The following is a 17,473-nucleotide window of genomic DNA, read 5'->3' as shown; positions in this document are numbered from 1 at the left end:
CAGCATACTAAAAAAGTATGCTGATCCCTAAGGAAATTATTAAATCTGCACCACAGAAATCACCTTTTTATTTTATCACCTCACAAAATGTTAAAATCAGATAAATCGATCATTTTATTGACCAGAAATCAGCCACCGGGAACTTCATGTTTTCAAACTGGAAGTTAAATAATCTTAGAAAAATCAAAAGCTCGGTCACATTCTGAGGAAAGATGTTATGGGATGGGAAAGTCAGAACTTTGTGGGAAAAAATTTATTGTCAGCAGGTCAAAGGTCACATCGTCCTCTGACATGTTGCAAGTTTCTTGCCTGGACTGCATTCATGTGCTTCTTACACAAAAGCTTTCCTTTTGAATGCCATGCCCTGGTGCCAATACTCTGTCACAGGGACAGCAGAACCTTTTATACTGATGTCTGAGTGCGGCTTTACCTGCAGCAGATGAGTGACACTTCTTGTACACAAAACAAAACCTGATTCAGGTTTCAGGTTCTTTGTAAAACAGACAAACAATTAATGGAGGTGTTTCTGTTGCAGTAAAAAGATTAAAGCCTTTAACATTTTCCTCTCTTTCTGTAGTACGACCTAAACCTTCCTAAACCTAAACAAGCCCTAAAAGCATTTAAAGAGAATCCAGTCAGACCTGCTACTTTATTTACTGATGATACTAATCATAACTGATTCAATCAGGCCCCATCTTATCTTTTTTTTTTTGTATACTTTCCCCAGTATGTCTGTGAAGGTTCTCAGTCATCCAGGTTATCGTAGTCTAAGGAGCTTGGAAAGAAAAGCGTCTGGACTTCTTTAAGTTGCTTTAAGACATTTCACCTCTCATCCAACAAGCTTTTTCAGTTCTAAGGGTCAAGTAGTGGAGAGTCCCAGATTTAAGCCCTGTGGGAGTAATCTGCCAAGAGGGACAATGGACCCCCTAATAAACCTCTACCTAATCACACAACCCAAGGTGTGAAAACGGGTGTGGGTCACAATCAGCCAGGGTTTCGGGTGACCTCATTGTGAAACCTAGATGTGAGTGGGCGTTAAGGTGTCTGGGAAGGATCTCAAAACTGGATTTTCCCTGTAGGGAAATTACTCTCTGCATTTAACCGATTCACTCAGTGAAGCAGTGTGCAGCCAATCCAGCACCCAGGAAGCAATGTGTAGGAATGGTACCTTGCTCAGGGATACCGCAGGTAGCCTTCGGTGGATTTGAACCCTCAACCTTCTGATCATGGGGTGAACGCTCCCTAATGACCGTAAAGTACCATATCACCCCATTAGAGCACTTCGCTCTCGCTCTGCAGGCCTACTTGTTGTTCCTAGAGTATTTAAAAGTAGAATGGGAGGCAGAGCCTTCAGTTTTCAGGCCCCTCTTCTGTGGAACCAGCTTCCAGTTTGGATTCAGGAGACAGACACTATCTCTACTTTCAAGATTAGGCTTCAAACTTTCCTTTTTGCTAAAGCATATAGTTAGGGCTGGACCAGGTGACCCTGAATCCTCCCTTAGTGATGCTGCAATAGACGTAGGCTGCCGGGGATTCCCATGATGCATTGAGTTTTTCCTTTCCAGTCACCTTTCTCACTCACTATGTGTTAACAGACCTCTCTGCATTGAATCATATCTGTTATTAATCTCTGTCTCTCTTCCACAGCATGTCTTTATCCTGTCTTCCTTCTCGCACCCCAACCAATCAATGGCCCCGCCCCTCCCTGATCCTGCCGGAGGTTTCTTCCTGTTAAAAGGGAGTTTTTCTTTCCCACTGTCGCCAAAGTGTTTGCTCATAGGGGGTCATATGCTTGTTGGGGTTATCAATGTTAAATTATTGTATGGTCTAACTTACAATACAAAGCATCTTGAGGCGACTGGTCCAGTATCATATCAAGTATTTGAACCTTTGCTTCCAGGTTCTGCTGTGGCCAATAGCCTCAAGGACTCTGAGCTTCACATCTCCTCACGTGAACGTTTCTTCAATGTTCTCCTTGTGAGCTGAGGGTTGTTGTCTCTGCTGCACGATTCAATCCACAGGCAGATGTCCTGCTTCTCAGTCAAAATCCATCATTCCATCAGTGATGGTGAGCTGTTCTGGTCTGTATGCACTGAAGCAGTCCCAAACCATGACCCCACCATAGATGCTTTTGGACTGTGGGAACATTTTCGTAGCTGTGGTCACTCCATGCTGCAGGAAGTACAAACTGCCAAAGTTCTTGGAACCTGTTTTTGGTTCTTAGCTGCTAATTCAGGACTTTTACTCTCTGAGTGACAAAGTGCATGCTGATTGATGCAACAAATGAAAAATATAAAAGTAGGGAAGCTTCTGGGAACCCTTACAGCCCAATGACCACCAACAAGTCTCTTTCTGAAATCCTCACTTCTCATCTGGTCATGAGTCACAACATGTTGTGGAAATCAGACTCAGATAGATAGTTCTTTAAATACTGTACAATATAAAGCACCTTAAAGCGCCTTGAGGCTATTGCTGTTGTGATTTGGCGCTATATAAATAAAACTGAATTGAATTGAATATAAACAGCTCAACTGAAAACACCTGACTCTGATTTTACCTTTATTAATCATCATAAGAGGTTCACATATTTCTTCATAGAAATGTTACTTTACCTGTTATTGTCATCTAATATATCTGTTACTGGTCTAAATCCATTTTTAAACTAGATTCTCTTTAAACATTTTTAGAATTCTGACAGTGTTTTAGGTCATGATCGTGCAACAGGCTTCTTTCTTCCCCCAGGTGTAGGTGATGTGGGCGGTGCAGCAGTTCCTGACAGAAAGGGGGTGGGGTCAACCCTGTGCTCTCTCTCCGGTTTCTGGGTCTACGTCATCATCGAGCTCTGAAACAGGAAGAAGCAACAAAACAAAAATCAGAGAGATTTCAACTAGTGGCAAGCCTTTGAGCTCCTGGGTGAAGCAGTTACCTCTGCGGTCACGGCTTCCCACTCAGTCAGTGTACGTTATGGTCCATTTGTGATGTTAACATCAGTGAGGTCTGGGTAAAATTCATGCGTCACTGGAAAAAAATTAATCCACTAAATGAGCTAACTGGGCTCCTTTAGCTTAGCATGTGTCTCCAAGGAAATCATAAATATAAATAATAAAGAGAAAAAGACAGAAACTAACCGATTCCTTTCAAAGGTCTAAAAATCTGGTTTTGAACTCCTCAGTTCAGCTTCTGCAGGCTCAAACTAAAAGCACAGGCAGTCCTCACCCATATGGTTGTCTGCTTTGCCCTCTGCGTCCTGCTGCTGGTTCTGGTGACTCTGGTGGTTCTGATGGTTCTCTGCGGCACACAAATCTTCCTCCATGTGAGTGTCTGCGTCTGATTGGTCAGGAGGAGAGAAACTCTGACACCTGGCCAAATGTGGGAACATCTGAAGCATTGGCTGCTTGGTGGAGGAAAATCTGACATCATTCCAAGGTAGATCAATAGGAGACGAATCTGCTGCTGATATGTCTGTTCCACAGGAAACAGGAGGCGATAAAGAGTCAGCAACCTCTGGGACAGACTGATTTCTTTCTCTGTTCTGACCAAAATCACGACTGGAAATAGAAATGGAATCAGTTCAATTCAGCCAAATCGCAACAAGAGTCACCTCGAGGTGCTTTATGCCCTTTGTAACAACTCTTTTTAGACTGCTCAAAGAAGTCCTGTCATTAATTAATGCTTCAATCTTAAATATGATCAACCTGTCTCTAATAATCGGCTATGTACCACAGGCCTTCAAGCTGGCTGTAGTTAAACCTTTACTTAAAAAGCATCTCTAGACCCAGCAGTCTTAGCTAATTATAGGCCAATCTCCAACCTTCCTTTATATCAAACTTTCTTGAAAGAGTAAAAAGGTAAATGGCCTGCATTTGTATAGCACTTTACTCAGTCCCTAAGGACCCCAAAGCGCTTTACACTACATTCAGTCATTCACCCATTCACACACTGGCAATGGCAAGCTACATTGCCATTGCCAGTAGTTGTCAAACAGCTAACAGATCATCTGCAGAGGAATGGCTTATTTGAAGAGTTTCAGTCAGGTTTCAGAGCTCATCACAGCACAGAAACTGCTTTAGTGAAGGTTACAAATGATGGCCTCTGACAGTGGACTGTAACCGAACCACAACTGTGGCTGGACCTAAGAAAATAGACCAGAAGAAGAACTGGAGTTAAAACCAGAACTGAAAGCTAAGACAGTGGTTGTCACGCAGGTGTACACAGTTATTTTTGATCAAGTTCGAATCTGTTTTGAAGGTCAGCAGCTTTAATTTAGACCTGTTATGGCGTTTCTACTCAGGTGAAGTATATCACACTTCTCACCTGTCCAGGTGAGCCCTGCCTCTCTCCCAGAGTAGCCCTGCAGCCTCTGATGACCTCATCAGGGTTAAACACGTTAATGACGTTAAAACACACCTATTGTTAAAGTTTATTGAAAGCTGATTACAAAAGCAGTTTCACTGAGCTTTATTTAAACAGAGATTACTGACCGTACGTGCGTCTGCAGAGCTTCCTGAACGGACAGCGCTCTCTGAAGCGCAGCAGGCAGGACCGCCTCCTCACAGGTACGGACTCCATGAAGAAAACTTCTCTGTTTGGCGTTTTCAGTGGCAGGATGTGGTGTAAATGAGCCGATCTTGCAGGAACAAATGGCAGTGCTGCTCTCGGAAGTTCCTTCAGTCCGTGACAATAAAAAAAAATGCAGTCTACCTGCAAAAGCCTCACACACCTGAGCCTTCAAAATAAAAGCTTCCCTGTAGACAGAATGGCGAAGACAGAAAATTGCTTCCTGTCAACCGTAAATGATCTCGTGATTATTGATCAATGCGATTGATCTCATTAGTTTGTGTCACCGGAAACTGTGTTTATATATAATGACGCATACTGTTTCCGATGCCTCAGAGCAACAAACATTTCAACCCTTTATCCTCCTGTGTCATTTCTGCTTATCAAATTATAAATACTGATAAAGAGGGACAAAAATGATCGACTCTTGATACTTCACGATATTTTTAAGATTCTTATTTATCCAAAATGAAAAACATTATCCTTTTATTGTGAAGTCAGGGTGTGAGTACTTCCTGTGCTCAGATTTCATATGACAGTTTGACCAGTTTAACTAGAAAAATCAGCTTCACAGCAGCAGATGATTAATCATCAACACTGACAGGCTGCAGTGTGCAAAAAAAAACAACCTTTGTAAATAAATATAAATTAAAATCTAAATATCTAATTGTAACATAAATAATAATCAGTTTCTTATTTTATTCCCTAAATCACATATTTTGTCATGTCCTTTGAAAAAAAAAAAAAAAGGTTTGTTGTACCAACATTATTCTGAAACACTGCAGACAGGAAACGATGTGATAGTTTCCAACTTTTATTGTGAAAATTTGTAAATTACAGTCTCTTTTCTTTAATTTATTGATCATAAAAACAATTGTAGAAAATAAAACAGAAAAAAAAGATCAACAGGAAGCTGCAGAGAACAGGAAGCAGTTTAATAAAGGAAAAAACAAGAGCCGCGCACACCAGCTGGGCAGGGCTACGCCTGGTCATTTTAAAGCATTTAAACCTCAAAATAAAGACAGATTTTACTTTTCAATCGATAATGACAATCATCAATCACTGCTTGTGTCTTATCCCCAAAACCGTTGTCGGCCTGCTGGTTGAGGCGGTGCCTCGTCATGGGGAACACTGAAAATGGAACTCGCCGCATCCATCGTGAAGATGAAGTAGAAGTTTGCTCCCATCATGATGATACTTGGCAGGAAGGAGATGCCAAAACCAAATCCACGAATGCTGCTGCCAAATGCCGCAGCGACCCAGTAAGCCAACCTGTGTAGACACGGAAGCGCCATTAGATTCATCAATCGATGTCGTTATCGACTGATCACATCGTGGATGGATCCTCACCTTCCAAAAGCAAAGAGGATGGTCAGGAGCGGCACAAGCTTCAGCTGCTCCTGGCTAAGGTACATCGCCATAACGACCAGCTGCAGGAAGTAAATCAGGAACAGCGAGGCAGAGTCAGAGATGAAGCGCTGGTGGACAGTGACTTCCTGTAGCTCCGCCTCCTTTATCTCATCATCAAACAGAGGACGAAGCACACCTGACCTTAGCCGTGAGATGCCCAGAACAAGCCAACCTAAAGAACAGGTGAGACGCACACAGGTGAGACAGGTGAGATTCTGCATCTCTTTTTCGGTGGTATGTGACTCACCAAGGACGATGGGGGTGGCAGCGAACACAGAGCAGCGCAGCGTGTAGACGAGCCGGAGGGGGGCACCATCCAGCAGCGGGGCGTCAAATGGCAGAAACACAAAACCACCCCAGACGAGTAAAGGGAAGAAGAACGCCGAGGCCATCAGAGACACGCCCATCTTCAGGACATCCGTACTGAGACAGCACTGCCCTCCTGACACAGATGAGAAAAATGAGTTAATGGAGGCAGAGTCAGCAGTCAGAGGTGCACAGGTGTATAAACAGGGGCAGGTAATTAAACCCCCTGGAGTCCAGGGTAGAACCTGCTGTTTTCGACTCCCTCACCATGTTTGGCATCAGTCTTTTACGCACAACTTCACGTGTCTGAATTTACAGTCATGTTTTCATTTTGACATACTGTAGTGACACAACTAACCTTAAAAGAAAATCAGAGCAGGAAACATGTTCAACAAATCATTTTCAGAACTTGTGATGAAAAAATAAAAGTTCTGTGCAACTGTTAACAGTCTCTGCCGTTTTTTTGCACAAAGCAATCAGATGTCACACAAATTATTTGTGTTGTTCCAAAAACGAGTTCTGTCCAGCAAAAGGCAGAGGAGCTCATCACAGGCCTAAAACCTCAGGTGTATCACTTCTGTTTTCCACATGGAGATTTCAGTCAGTGACATTCAGCCGTCACCTCGCTGCTGTGACACGCAAAAAAAGAACAAAAGCCAAACACCGTAGACACACTTCAAACATGCTAAACATCAAAATCATTCCCACTTTCCCCCTCTTTGTAAGCAAACAAATGGCACGTGTTGCCATATCATTTCTTGATTGGTTGATGTGGTGCATTTTTCCACCAATAGGAAAGGGTGTGTTTGTTCGTTTTTGCTTGAAAGTGCATTCCTTAGAACATCCAGTTTTACCACTGCTCTGTACGCTACACCTGACGACAGTATTCAGGAAAAAGCACAATGAGAATGATTTATCATAACTCTAGCTTTACTTGGTCTGTCAACACAAACGGAGACTCAGTGAGACTGCATCTTGCTGGTACGTCATCTTAAATGGTCATATGATTTGGACGCACTAGCATGGCTGTCCTGTCCAAAGGTCCCAAAACCTGACGTGATTGGTTAAATGAGTGATGGCATAAGCAATTCTCCACAGCTTCCATGGTGGCAGATAATGCCAGAGCACGCATTAGCCAACTTCCTGTTTAATGGGGAGTTCTTCCTCAGCCTCTGATTTTTAAAAACTTTTTTTTCTGATCCTCCTGTGGGGCTCTTTGTAGCTCTTTTTCTGATATTTCATATCATTGTTATGCTAATGATGTTCAGCTATATATCTCTTTTAGGCCACCTGATGTTTCTAAGCTCCAAATCTTGCAGTCCTGCTTAGATTCCATTAGAGATCGGCTGGCTGATAATTATCAACTAATTATCAACTAACTAAATGCTGGTAAAACTGAAGTCATTGTTTTTGCTCCTGAGAAATTTGTTCCCCCAGTGGTTAAAAATCTAGGCCCTCTTGCTTCTTATATTAAACCCTCCATTAGTAACCTTGGTGTTAAATTTGACTGTTTAAACTTGTTTTTGGTTGATTTTGTTTGTTTGAGGTTTCATGTCCATTTCTGCTTCTGTGAAGCACTTTGTGATTTTATCTTGGTGCTATATAAATAAAAATTTACTTTACTTTTAAAAAAACCCAAAAAAACCTCAACATTTGCATTTTTGTGATTGTCAGGGACTGGTTTCACTAATATGTATAAGTATCCAAGTCATTCCAGTCGTTTTAGTTGAGCGTCGTCTAGAATCTACAGATTTTAAGGTGGTTCAGGTGGTTCTGTTCAGGTGTGCCCGACCCCCTGACCATTTCCTCCTGATGCAAGGTGATGTGATTTTCTGACATAGTCTCTGAGTTAGTACTTACGTTTATTGGAGCGCAGTTCCTCGTGCAGGTAATAATGTTGATTGTAGTTCTCGGGAACTCCTCGGGGACCCAGAAAGGGACTCTTCTCGGACTCCATTTCCCGGAGCGGCCCAGACTCTCTGAGTGAGGAGGGGGAGTGGAGGGCAGTCACTGCAGGCCTGAACACCTGAGCAGCTTTCTCTGGCAGGAGGTTCTCTCGGGGCTCCTCCTCCAACAGGTGTACCCTAGTTTTATCCTCACGTAGCTCCGCTCCTTCGTCTAAACCCGCTCTGCCGCACCTCCTCTCCACCTCTGCCTTCAGTTCTCTTTCGCTCTCTGTGCAGCTCGACGCCTCGGGAAGAAACACACCTGACCTCACGCTCATCCTGTCAGCTTTACCTGTCCGTCCACCCGTCTGTCTGTCTGCAGACCACGGCAGCGTGCTCGTCTCGGTCACGACTGAGCTCACCGTCTCCTCGTCCTCGCCCTCTCTGGTCTTCCTCCCTCCGCTGTCCTCCATCATGGCGCGTCCTGTTTTGTGAGCAAATGCACCTGCCAGAGAACAGAGAGTGGGTCAGGTAAATCCAAGTGAACAGTAAACAGGTGATACAAGGAACTGTGCCACACACAGCTCACGACCTGTGTGTGCTGAAACACTGGAGTAAACACTGGAGTACTTCAAGTGTGATGTGGTTGATCACTAAGGCATAATGCAGGCCTCCTTCTCCACCTCCTGGCTTCCTGCATTTATATAGACTGTGTGAAAGATCATTTTGAAATCTGATGCAATGTTTGAACCCAACAGACGACACTTTCACTGCCATCACAATAAAGCATGTAGAATTCTTCTCAACATGAAATTCTGAATCACAAAGATTAAAAAAATGCTACCTTCACCTAAGTTTCATGATTGATTTAGCAAATGCACGCCACCCACCCATCTGAGCCATGGCCTGTGTGACCCCCATCACTCAGGACACTCACACATTCAGTCCAAGTCTTTTCTTTGCTCTCCGCTGTGTGCCTTTCCTATTTTTGTGTGTCATTTATTCCCAACGTGTATTTACTATTTACATTTGAACTCCGGCAGGTTGGCGGGGAGCGCCCATAATAAGTAAAGTTTAGTTATTAAGTGCTTTTCGTAGACAGGCAGTCACAAAGCACTGTACACAAAGGTCAAAATAAAGAAAATATTAAGTAATAAAATAGACAATATAAACAATGCAAATTCAAAACAATTCAAAATTGTTGATTAGCAGAAGGCCTGTTTAAACAAAAAAGTTTTTAACTGCTTTTTAACCCTGGAGAACCCATGGGGTCGGCTCTGACCCCATGGGTTCTCCAGGGTTAAAGGATTCCACAGAGTCAACCAAACGTAAGCTGTGTCCCAAAACGTCGGCTGCATCCTCCGGAGGCCGCATTTGAAGGCCGACTACGTCACAGCCAGGCGACGAAGGCTGTCCCAATGCGGCCGACAAATGTGTCCTTCATTTCCCCAAATTTGAAGGATGGGTCGGGTGTGTCCTTCGTATCCCACCATATCCCAGAATTCATAGCCAAATTTCAGCTGCCAACAATGGCGGCCGCTACTAAGTTTTGAAATTAGTCTTATTAATCTTTCTGGGTCGCAAAATAAACTTAACATATTTTCAGGCAAGAAAGTAGCTGTGTAAATTACAAATATCTTCTTGGTTTGTCAAGACATCGTACATTTGCAAAAGTGTGCCGACGTTTTCAGAGACGTCTGTTACCCACCCGCTCGATAGCAAGCCGGGGGGTTCAATGGTCACTCCAGCCGGCGAGAGCAGCGGACAACCAGACCAGTGGACTTCCAGAGACGCTCTGCTTTTTGACAGGAGCATCGAAGACCACGAGTTTGATTATTTAACCAGGGTGTGCGGGAACTAACAGAGCAATGCCTATCTTTGAAAGGAGCAACCTGATTGACAATAGCAAGACAGTGTTCATTAAAAGAGTTAATAAGGAGCTCAACATCGTCAAAAGAAGTTTTAAAATCAAAAAGGGAAGAAAATTTAGAAATAACAGAGTCATCAATAAAGGGCCTGCAGCTAACAAAATCTTGGGGAAGAGACTCTGAGTTGACAAACACATTAAAAGAGACTGACTTATGGTGGCTAAAGACAACGTCATTTAAATTCAAGTGGTCAAGGGAAACGCCATAAGTGAAGACCAAGTCCAGAGTGTGCCCAGCAGTGTGAGTAGGGCCTGATACATGCTGAACAAAATTAAAAGAGTCCATGATGCTCAGGAACTCCTTAGTGGTACTATTTGATGAGTCCTCTGCATGAATGTTGAAGTCTCCAACAATGATGACCTTGCCCAGTTTAATAGTGGAAGTTAAAAGTTCTTTCAAGTCTGCCAGAAAAGACGCAGCAGACCCAGGTGGACGATAAATTAAGATACCGTACATGGGCTGATCTCTTCCAATTTTTATCATAACCATCTCGAAAGAGTTGTAACAGCTCGAAGAAATCAACTGGTATGAAAATGTCTTTTTAAAAATTACAGCTTGTTCCACCTCCTCGTCGAGATATCCGAGGCGCACAGAGAAATGAACAGTCTGTGGGACATAGCTCTAAAAGATGTGAGACTTCATTCTCACGCTGCCAGGTCTCATAGACAAACATTAAATCAAGCGTCTCTGCACAGAACAAGTCATTTAAAATATAAGACTTGTTGGCAATTGAGCGGGCATTAATTAACATCATTTTAATGTTGAGACCCACCGGGACAGTTGTAGAATAGCCTGGAACAGAGCCCGCACAGTGCAGTAAGCCACACAGTAAATCAGGGTTCCTATTGTGATGAGCCGTGGCTTTCCATGCTTTCAGGTGACAACCCGGATGGTAAACACAGGGGGTTGTGGGGATTAAACCAGCTCCAACAAGTCTCAAGCGTATTTTACTGGCAGCAGCCCAAGAGTAAAGCCCCTGAAGATCCAGTTCTCTGCGAAGCCGGCAAAGCAGCACAAAAAAGCCTGCTTGCTTCCTCCGATGAGGCCTCGGAAGCAAAAAAGAGCTGACCGGCAAGAATGGAGGTAAACCCGGGTGCTCCGCGGTGGGAAAACAACCTCGTTTTGTTGAGTCTGAAAAATAAAGGCCCATTCTATTCTTTTCTAGTTTCTTGTTCCCTCTCTGATTTCTGAAGTTTGCACAGTGGATGACTGTGGTCCAGATGAAAGCACAGAGGGGATCGGGTCTTCTTCACATCAGGCCCTGACATCAAACTCATCTTTATTCTCTGGCTTTGATATCAGGATGAACTCTGAGTGCTTTTGTGTTGTTCTTACTCAGATTTAGTCTCCTGTTGTTCTGCTTTATGCTTGTTATTTTAGAAGTGCAGGACTTCGGTCCAGACAAACTCATCCTCTCTGATGACCCTGACACCCAACCTGACATATAGACACAGACATACAGGCACACACAGATACAAACATCCATTCCCACCCTCATGCTCTCATATGCACTTACTCCACACTCAACCAACGTGGAGACAGACATAAAGAGACGTTGTACACACGATCACACTCCCCAAGCGTACTCTATTCCATTCCTGAGGCTCCCTCAGAGCTCAGAGTGGACGAACGAAGGTGTGAAAGTTTCGTGTTGATCTGATGATCAATAATCAATACAGACTCTTACACGCAGCTTTGTATATGACGCAACTGTCTGTTTATATGCGTGCGTGTGCGCGCGCGGGAGTGTTAAAAAATTTCTGTTTTTATGCTCTGAAGTTTTTTGAACTTGAAATTGTGACAAATAAAACACAAGCTGCAGGTAGCGGTAGTCCCGCCCATTGCATGACGGCAGTCTCAAGTTGACATGGCGACGTGACGTTTGTGATCAAATATGATAAAAACTGTGACTGAGCTCCGAGCTAACAGGCTACATGCTAACGGAGCGGAAATTCACACTAAGAAAAAACCCACCTGTTCGCTGAAGACCTGGGCCGGGTTTTAATCCTGGTTTTAATCCTGGTCCCGGCTCTCTTCCGCCGACTTGTTGTTGTTTCTTCTCTTTGTGAAAGACCCGGAAGTCCAGCTCAGGTGTGGTCAGGTGTGTTAAAGGAAAAGCTCTCTTAAAGGAGAAGTGTCAATTAAACATCCGCGCACGCGTTAAAACGTTGAAATAACAGCGTTAAATGTTCTTTGATTTGTTTTCGTCCAATACTGCGACGAAAAATGTGCCAAAAATGTGATGTTACTCATGAAGCAAGAACAGGGAGCATGTTCACTCCTCCTCCGAACATCTGCGAGCAGGAGCAGCAGCACTGAGAGTGCAGATGTTTGTGCAGATGTTTGTTTATTTGTGCAGATGTTTGTTTGTGCAGGTGTTCGTCGGAGCGGTGAGTGAGTAAAACGGTCTGGTTGCTGTGCCTCTGCGGAGGCACTCGGTAGGATTAACACACTGATGATGTGAAGCCTACATCTTCATCACCATCAGCTGTCTGGATGTTTGGGTCAGAGCCTCAGATCTAACCAGGTCCAGGTGTCTGACCTTTGATGACGTTTCTCGGCCTGCTTCAGTTTCAGGAGTGGAAATGATCTGTGATTGGAGGACGGTGAGAAAGCCCACCTGCTGCAGACTCAAACATGAGGAGCTCCCGCGAGTTTAGCCCCCTCAGAGTACCAAGGCTAAAAACAGCCATAAGAATTTAAATCTCATTCTGCAGATGCGGCAGGTGAAAACAGGTGTAATTTCCGGTGTTCATGATGTCACACAGAGGTGTGGCTGCTTCAGCTGCAGGTCAGTCATTAGTGCTTTTGTAACAGGGTCATAAATCACATTGTTATAATTACACAAAATGTGTTCTAAACCCCCAAACTGCTTCTTTTATACCTGACTTTTAGGACCTCCAAGCCTGTAGTTGTGTTCATTATCAGTTAGAGCCCCTCCTCATTCTTTTCTTCTTCTTCTTTGGTGCAATACTATGTACCCCTTTTGCCTCTCCCCTTTTTCTACAATTCCCCTGTGGGAGAGGTGGGTGTCATTTCTTTCCAACACCTTAAAACACACATAATTCATATTTAGCCACCCTGATGTTTATGATTGTGATTTTAGTTCAGTTATTGTCATTATTAAGCCTGTTTTTGTAAGATGTTATAAGTGTGTAGTATGTGTGTATCATAAATGTGTTTTAGGCGCCATAAATGCTAGCATGAATATATACTCCTTGCTAGCTTGGGAGCTGTGGTGGGTTGAGCTAACCCTCTTCCCCACTGTTTGTATTTGGTCTAGGAGCTGGAGTGGGCAAATTATTTACTTGGAGGTCTTTCTTTCTTTTACCTTTTTTTTTATCAGGTATGTCGGATTTCATGTTGTTGTTTTTGTTTTATCTTATGTCAAATATGTTACGTGTATATGCATACTTTATGTTTAATGTAAAAATAAATGCCAGCCCTTTTTCTACAATTCCCCTGTGGGAGAGGAGCTGGAGTGGGCAAATTATTTACTTGGAGGTCTTTCTTTCTTTTACCTTTTTTATCAGACACAACGCAGAATCACACCGGTTACACTTTACCATACTGCAATTTTGGAATTGAACCAGTACCAAGTAAACACAGGGCCAGTATAAAGGCAGCCCAGTGTGTCGAGATTTATGACATCATCAGTGTTTCTCTGTGATCTTTCCACAATAATTAGTTACCACAGCTAAACACACGTTTCATGCATTATGGTGATATTCTATATATGAATGCTTCTGCTCAATGTCTTCGAATGGTTGATTCTGTGTATCATGCTTGTCTGAGGTTCATCACTAACTGTAAATTTCAGACTCACCACTGTGAGTTATACTCTCAGGTAGGATGGCCTGCTTTGGTAAGTCGGAGGAACTCTCATTTATACAGTTTTATATATAAGGCGATACTTGGGTTGCTGCCTTCTTATATATGTTCCCTGCTTGTAATGAAACATGCTGGTCGGTATTCTCTTCGTCCGCATGGTTACTTGTTGCTTTCTGTTCCATTTGCCCGAACTGAACTTGGTAAAAGAGCTTTTGTCCATTTAGCACCCTCGGCCTGGAACAAACTGCAGAAGGAATGGAAAATGACTGAATTCATTTCATTAAGTGATTTTAAATCTAAACTACGAATCCTTGAGGCCAAGTCTATAACATGCAACTGTTTCAATTAGATTGATTGTCATTTTAACTGACTTTTTATTTTATTTGAATTTTATTGAATTTTATTTTTATTTTATTTGTATTCTTTCACTTATTGTTGCATGTGTGTTGTTGCTGCCTGTGTTTGAGTAATTTCTGTAACTGTGAGACATCTGCTGCTGCCTATCTTGGCCAGGTCTCCCTTGAAAAAGAGGTTTTTAATCTCAATGGGATCTTCCTGGTTAAATAAAGGTTAATAAATAAATAAATAAATTTTGAAACTGTTTTGGTTTTGTTTGGGGTTTTTTTTTGGGGGGGGGAGCATGTAGACCACAAAGGCCGGGTCCTCAGGAGGATGCAGCCTACGAATTTGGAAAAGCGGCGCTGCAGAGGAGCTAAACCACTTCTTTGAGGTGAAGGGACCAGAGGTATGGCACACACAAAACACCAGCCCCTCTCGCTCAGTTTTTGCATTTGCGCTCGCTCGCAATGTGTCGCTCGCGCTCTCAACATTTCTGCCGTGCGTGCTCAACTCTTTCTCTACACCGTTATATTTGTGCCACAAAACCAGCCAATCACAGACTTGGAGGAAAAAAAATCTGATTGGCTGTTTTGGTCTCCAATCAGCTCGAAATGACGAAATGCAATATCCCAGAATGCATTTGGTCCAAAATTCAAAGGAGGCAGTGGTGGAGGAGCACAGAGTGGAGTTTGAAATATTACTCTTTCTGGGTCACAAAATAAACTTTTAAGATATTTTCATGCGAGAATGTTTCTGTGTAAACTTCAAATATCTGCTCGATTTATCAAGACATCACATAAGTGCTCCGACGTTTTCAGAGATGCCTGTTACCCACCAGCTGACCGCATAGCTGGACTGGCCATTGGGCATACCAGACATTTGCCCGGTGGGCCGATGATGATTTTTCATTTTTATGTTTGTTTGTTTTTGTAACGGTATAAACAATGAAAGGTGGTGGATTAGCCAATTGGTCATGATCAACTCTGGGCTGGACCAATTACAACACATCCATATTGAAGGGAAAAGGAACGCGATAAGTCCCGTACTTTAGCTAGAATGAAAAAAGACACAAAGCTGGAGTTATTCTGTCTTTGATGCACAGCTGCCTCTTCTCTCATCCTCTCACCCTCTCTCTCCTGTTGCTACTTCAATCATGAAACTGATCAATGATCAGCTGATCGTCTCTCTTGTTTGTTTATCTCCCACTTTGCGCCAGAAACAGGAAACCAGCAGATGTTGCGCTAAACAACAACAGCAGCACGTTCAAGCTTGATCAGCTGTTGTTATAATTTATTTAATATTACTTTCTAGTATCAGCTGATGTTTGCTGGAGCCACAGCTGTAAAAGCTGCTGGTCATGATATCGGTTTGGAAACACGAAGGTGATACAAATCATACATATATACCAACAAGACACAGTGTGCATCACTGTCACAGCAGCGTTTGTTTTAGTTCAAAGGCTTTATGGTTTTTCCTGTAATACCTGGTGGTGTAGTCGGTGATTTTTTTTGTCACTTCAGCCTTATATATTATGTTTAACCCGAGTGACCACCCGGTCAGCTGGTGGGTAACAGGCATCTCCGAAAACGTCAGAGCAGTTATGCAAATATGTGATGTCTTGATGAATCAAGCAGATATTTGAAGTTTACACAGCACCATTCTCGCATGAAAATATCTTAAAAGTTTATTTTGTGACCCAGAAAGAGTAATATTTCAAACTCTGCCACTCTGTGTTCCTCCGCCACTGCCTCGTTTGAGTTTTGGACGAAATGGATTCTGGGATATTGCATTTTGTCATTTCGAGCTGATTGGAGACCAGAGCAGCCAATCAGAATTTTTTTCCTCCAAGTCTGTGATTGGCTGGTTTTGTGGCACGAATATAACGGTGTAGAGCATAGGTGTCAAACTCTGGCCCACGGGGCAAATTTGGCCCGCAGCCTAATTACATTTGGCCCGCGAAGACATACCAAATTACTTTTAGAGCTGGCCTACTGGTATTATACAGCTAATATATATATTGTTTAGTATCAAGCTTTGCTTGTTCCATATTCAGTTTTTCAGCAAAACTTGTTTGAGTCCATAAGAAAAGATTCATTCTTATATCTGGAGGAAGTTTTTTTTTTCAATAAATATTAATGTTAGCCCGCGACCTTGTTCCAGTTTTGAATTTTGGCCCACCGTGTATTTGAGTTTGACACCCCTGGTGTAGAGAAAGAGTTGAGCACGCACGGGCAGAAATGTTGAGAGCGCAAGCAACACATTGCGAGCGAGCGCAAATGCAAAAACTGAGCGAGAGGGACTGCTGTTGTGTGTGTGGATAATAGCAAACACTGAAATACATTTTTTGCAAGCAGGAATGAATTTTGTTCACTCAAATTCAGCTTTTCTTCGCTCAAAATAAATTTCTCCTCAAAATGCAACACTTGCACCTGCAAACTTTTTTTACGTGCGCTCAATTTTTTTTTACGTGCACTCAGAATAGTGGCACAAAAATAACGCCATACAGAGGCAGCAGCAGCTAAAACATTGGACAGCAGCAGCAACCCAAGCCTCATGGTGCAGGAGTATGAGGTGATGAGGTGAGATGCACACTGAGGACAGTGAACCCCAGAAAGGCCACCAGTCCAGATTGGGTGACCAGAAGGGCCCTAAAAGAATGTGCAGACCAGTTGGCTGGGGTCTTCACTAAGATCTTCAATTCTTCACTGTCCCAGTCCTGCATCCCGCCGTGCCTAAAGTTGGCCACAATTGTCCCACTGCCAAAGCGCACCAACATTAGCGGCCTCAACAACTACCCACCAGTTGCTCTAACACCTGTTATAATGAACAGTGTGGGCAAGTAAGTAATTATAGTTACTAGTTACTTCTTCAAAAAAGTAACTGAGTTAGTAACTGAGTTACAAGATTCTAAAAGTAATTAATTACTTGAAAAGTAACTATTGCATTACTTTAAAAAAAAATGTTTAACCCTCTGGGGTCCATGGTATAACGGGCCATTTTTAACTACTTTTGATTTTCAGGGCTCAATCCTTGGCCCTCTTCTTTTTTCATTATACCTGCTCCCTTTGGGGTCTATTTTTAGAAAACACAAAATATCCTTTCACTGCTACGCAGACGACTGCCAAATTTATTTGCTTTTAGCACCAAATGGCCCAGGCTCCATCCAAATCCTTTTGAACTGCCTTGATATCAAAGCTTGGATGGCTCTGAACTTTT

The 17,473-nt window shown here is 42.9% G+C and overlaps 2 protein-coding genes across 3 annotated transcripts; both read right to left on the bottom strand.

Annotated features, from left to right (window-relative positions):
• Positions 1 to 222: 222 nt before the first annotated feature.
• On the bottom strand, positions 223 to 4,835 carry LOC146660071 (uncharacterized). Of its 2 annotated transcripts, XM_085424108.1 has the most exons (4): positions 4,482 to 4,835; positions 3,217 to 3,462; positions 2,927 to 3,018; positions 223 to 2,842 (listed from the first exon to the last, which is right to left on the bottom strand). In XM_085424108.1, exons 1-3 carry the CDS (start codon positions 4,567 to 4,569, stop codon positions 2,963 to 2,965), a joined length of 390 nt encoding a protein of 129 aa, XP_085280234.1. In that variant the 5' UTR covers positions 4,570 to 4,835; the 3' UTR covers positions 223 to 2,842; positions 2,927 to 2,962. The 2 variants fall into 2 exon arrangements, with proteins under 2 accessions (XP_085280234.1, XP_085280235.1); XM_085424109.1 differs by lacking the exon at positions 2,927 to 3,018 and having other exon boundaries at positions 4,482 to 4,821.
• Positions 4,836 to 5,358: 523 nt separating this feature from the next.
• On the bottom strand, positions 5,359 to 12,218 carry LOC146660070 (transmembrane protein 79-like). Its single transcript, XM_085424107.1, has 5 exons — positions 12,062 to 12,218; positions 8,134 to 8,664; positions 6,215 to 6,409; positions 5,908 to 6,139; positions 5,359 to 5,829 (listed from the first exon to the last, which is right to left on the bottom strand). The coding sequence occupies exons 2-5, from the start codon at positions 8,633 to 8,635 to the stop codon at positions 5,631 to 5,633; spliced, it is 1,128 nt and encodes a 375-aa protein (XP_085280233.1). The 5' UTR covers positions 8,636 to 8,664; positions 12,062 to 12,218; the 3' UTR covers positions 5,359 to 5,630.
• Between the last annotated feature and the right edge of the window lie 5,255 nt (positions 12,219 to 17,473).

The sequence above is a fragment of the Rhamphochromis longiceps genome, linkage group LG11 (assembly GCF_057381845.1).
Source record: "Rhamphochromis longiceps isolate RC_006_pf linkage group LG11, R_longiceps_female_GT1.1, whole genome shotgun sequence".
NCBI lineage: Eukaryota > Metazoa > Chordata > Actinopteri > Cichliformes > Cichlidae > Rhamphochromis > Rhamphochromis longiceps.
The sequence above is the reverse complement of the archived record's forward strand: the minus strand, read 5'-3'. Positions and strand labels throughout refer to the sequence as shown.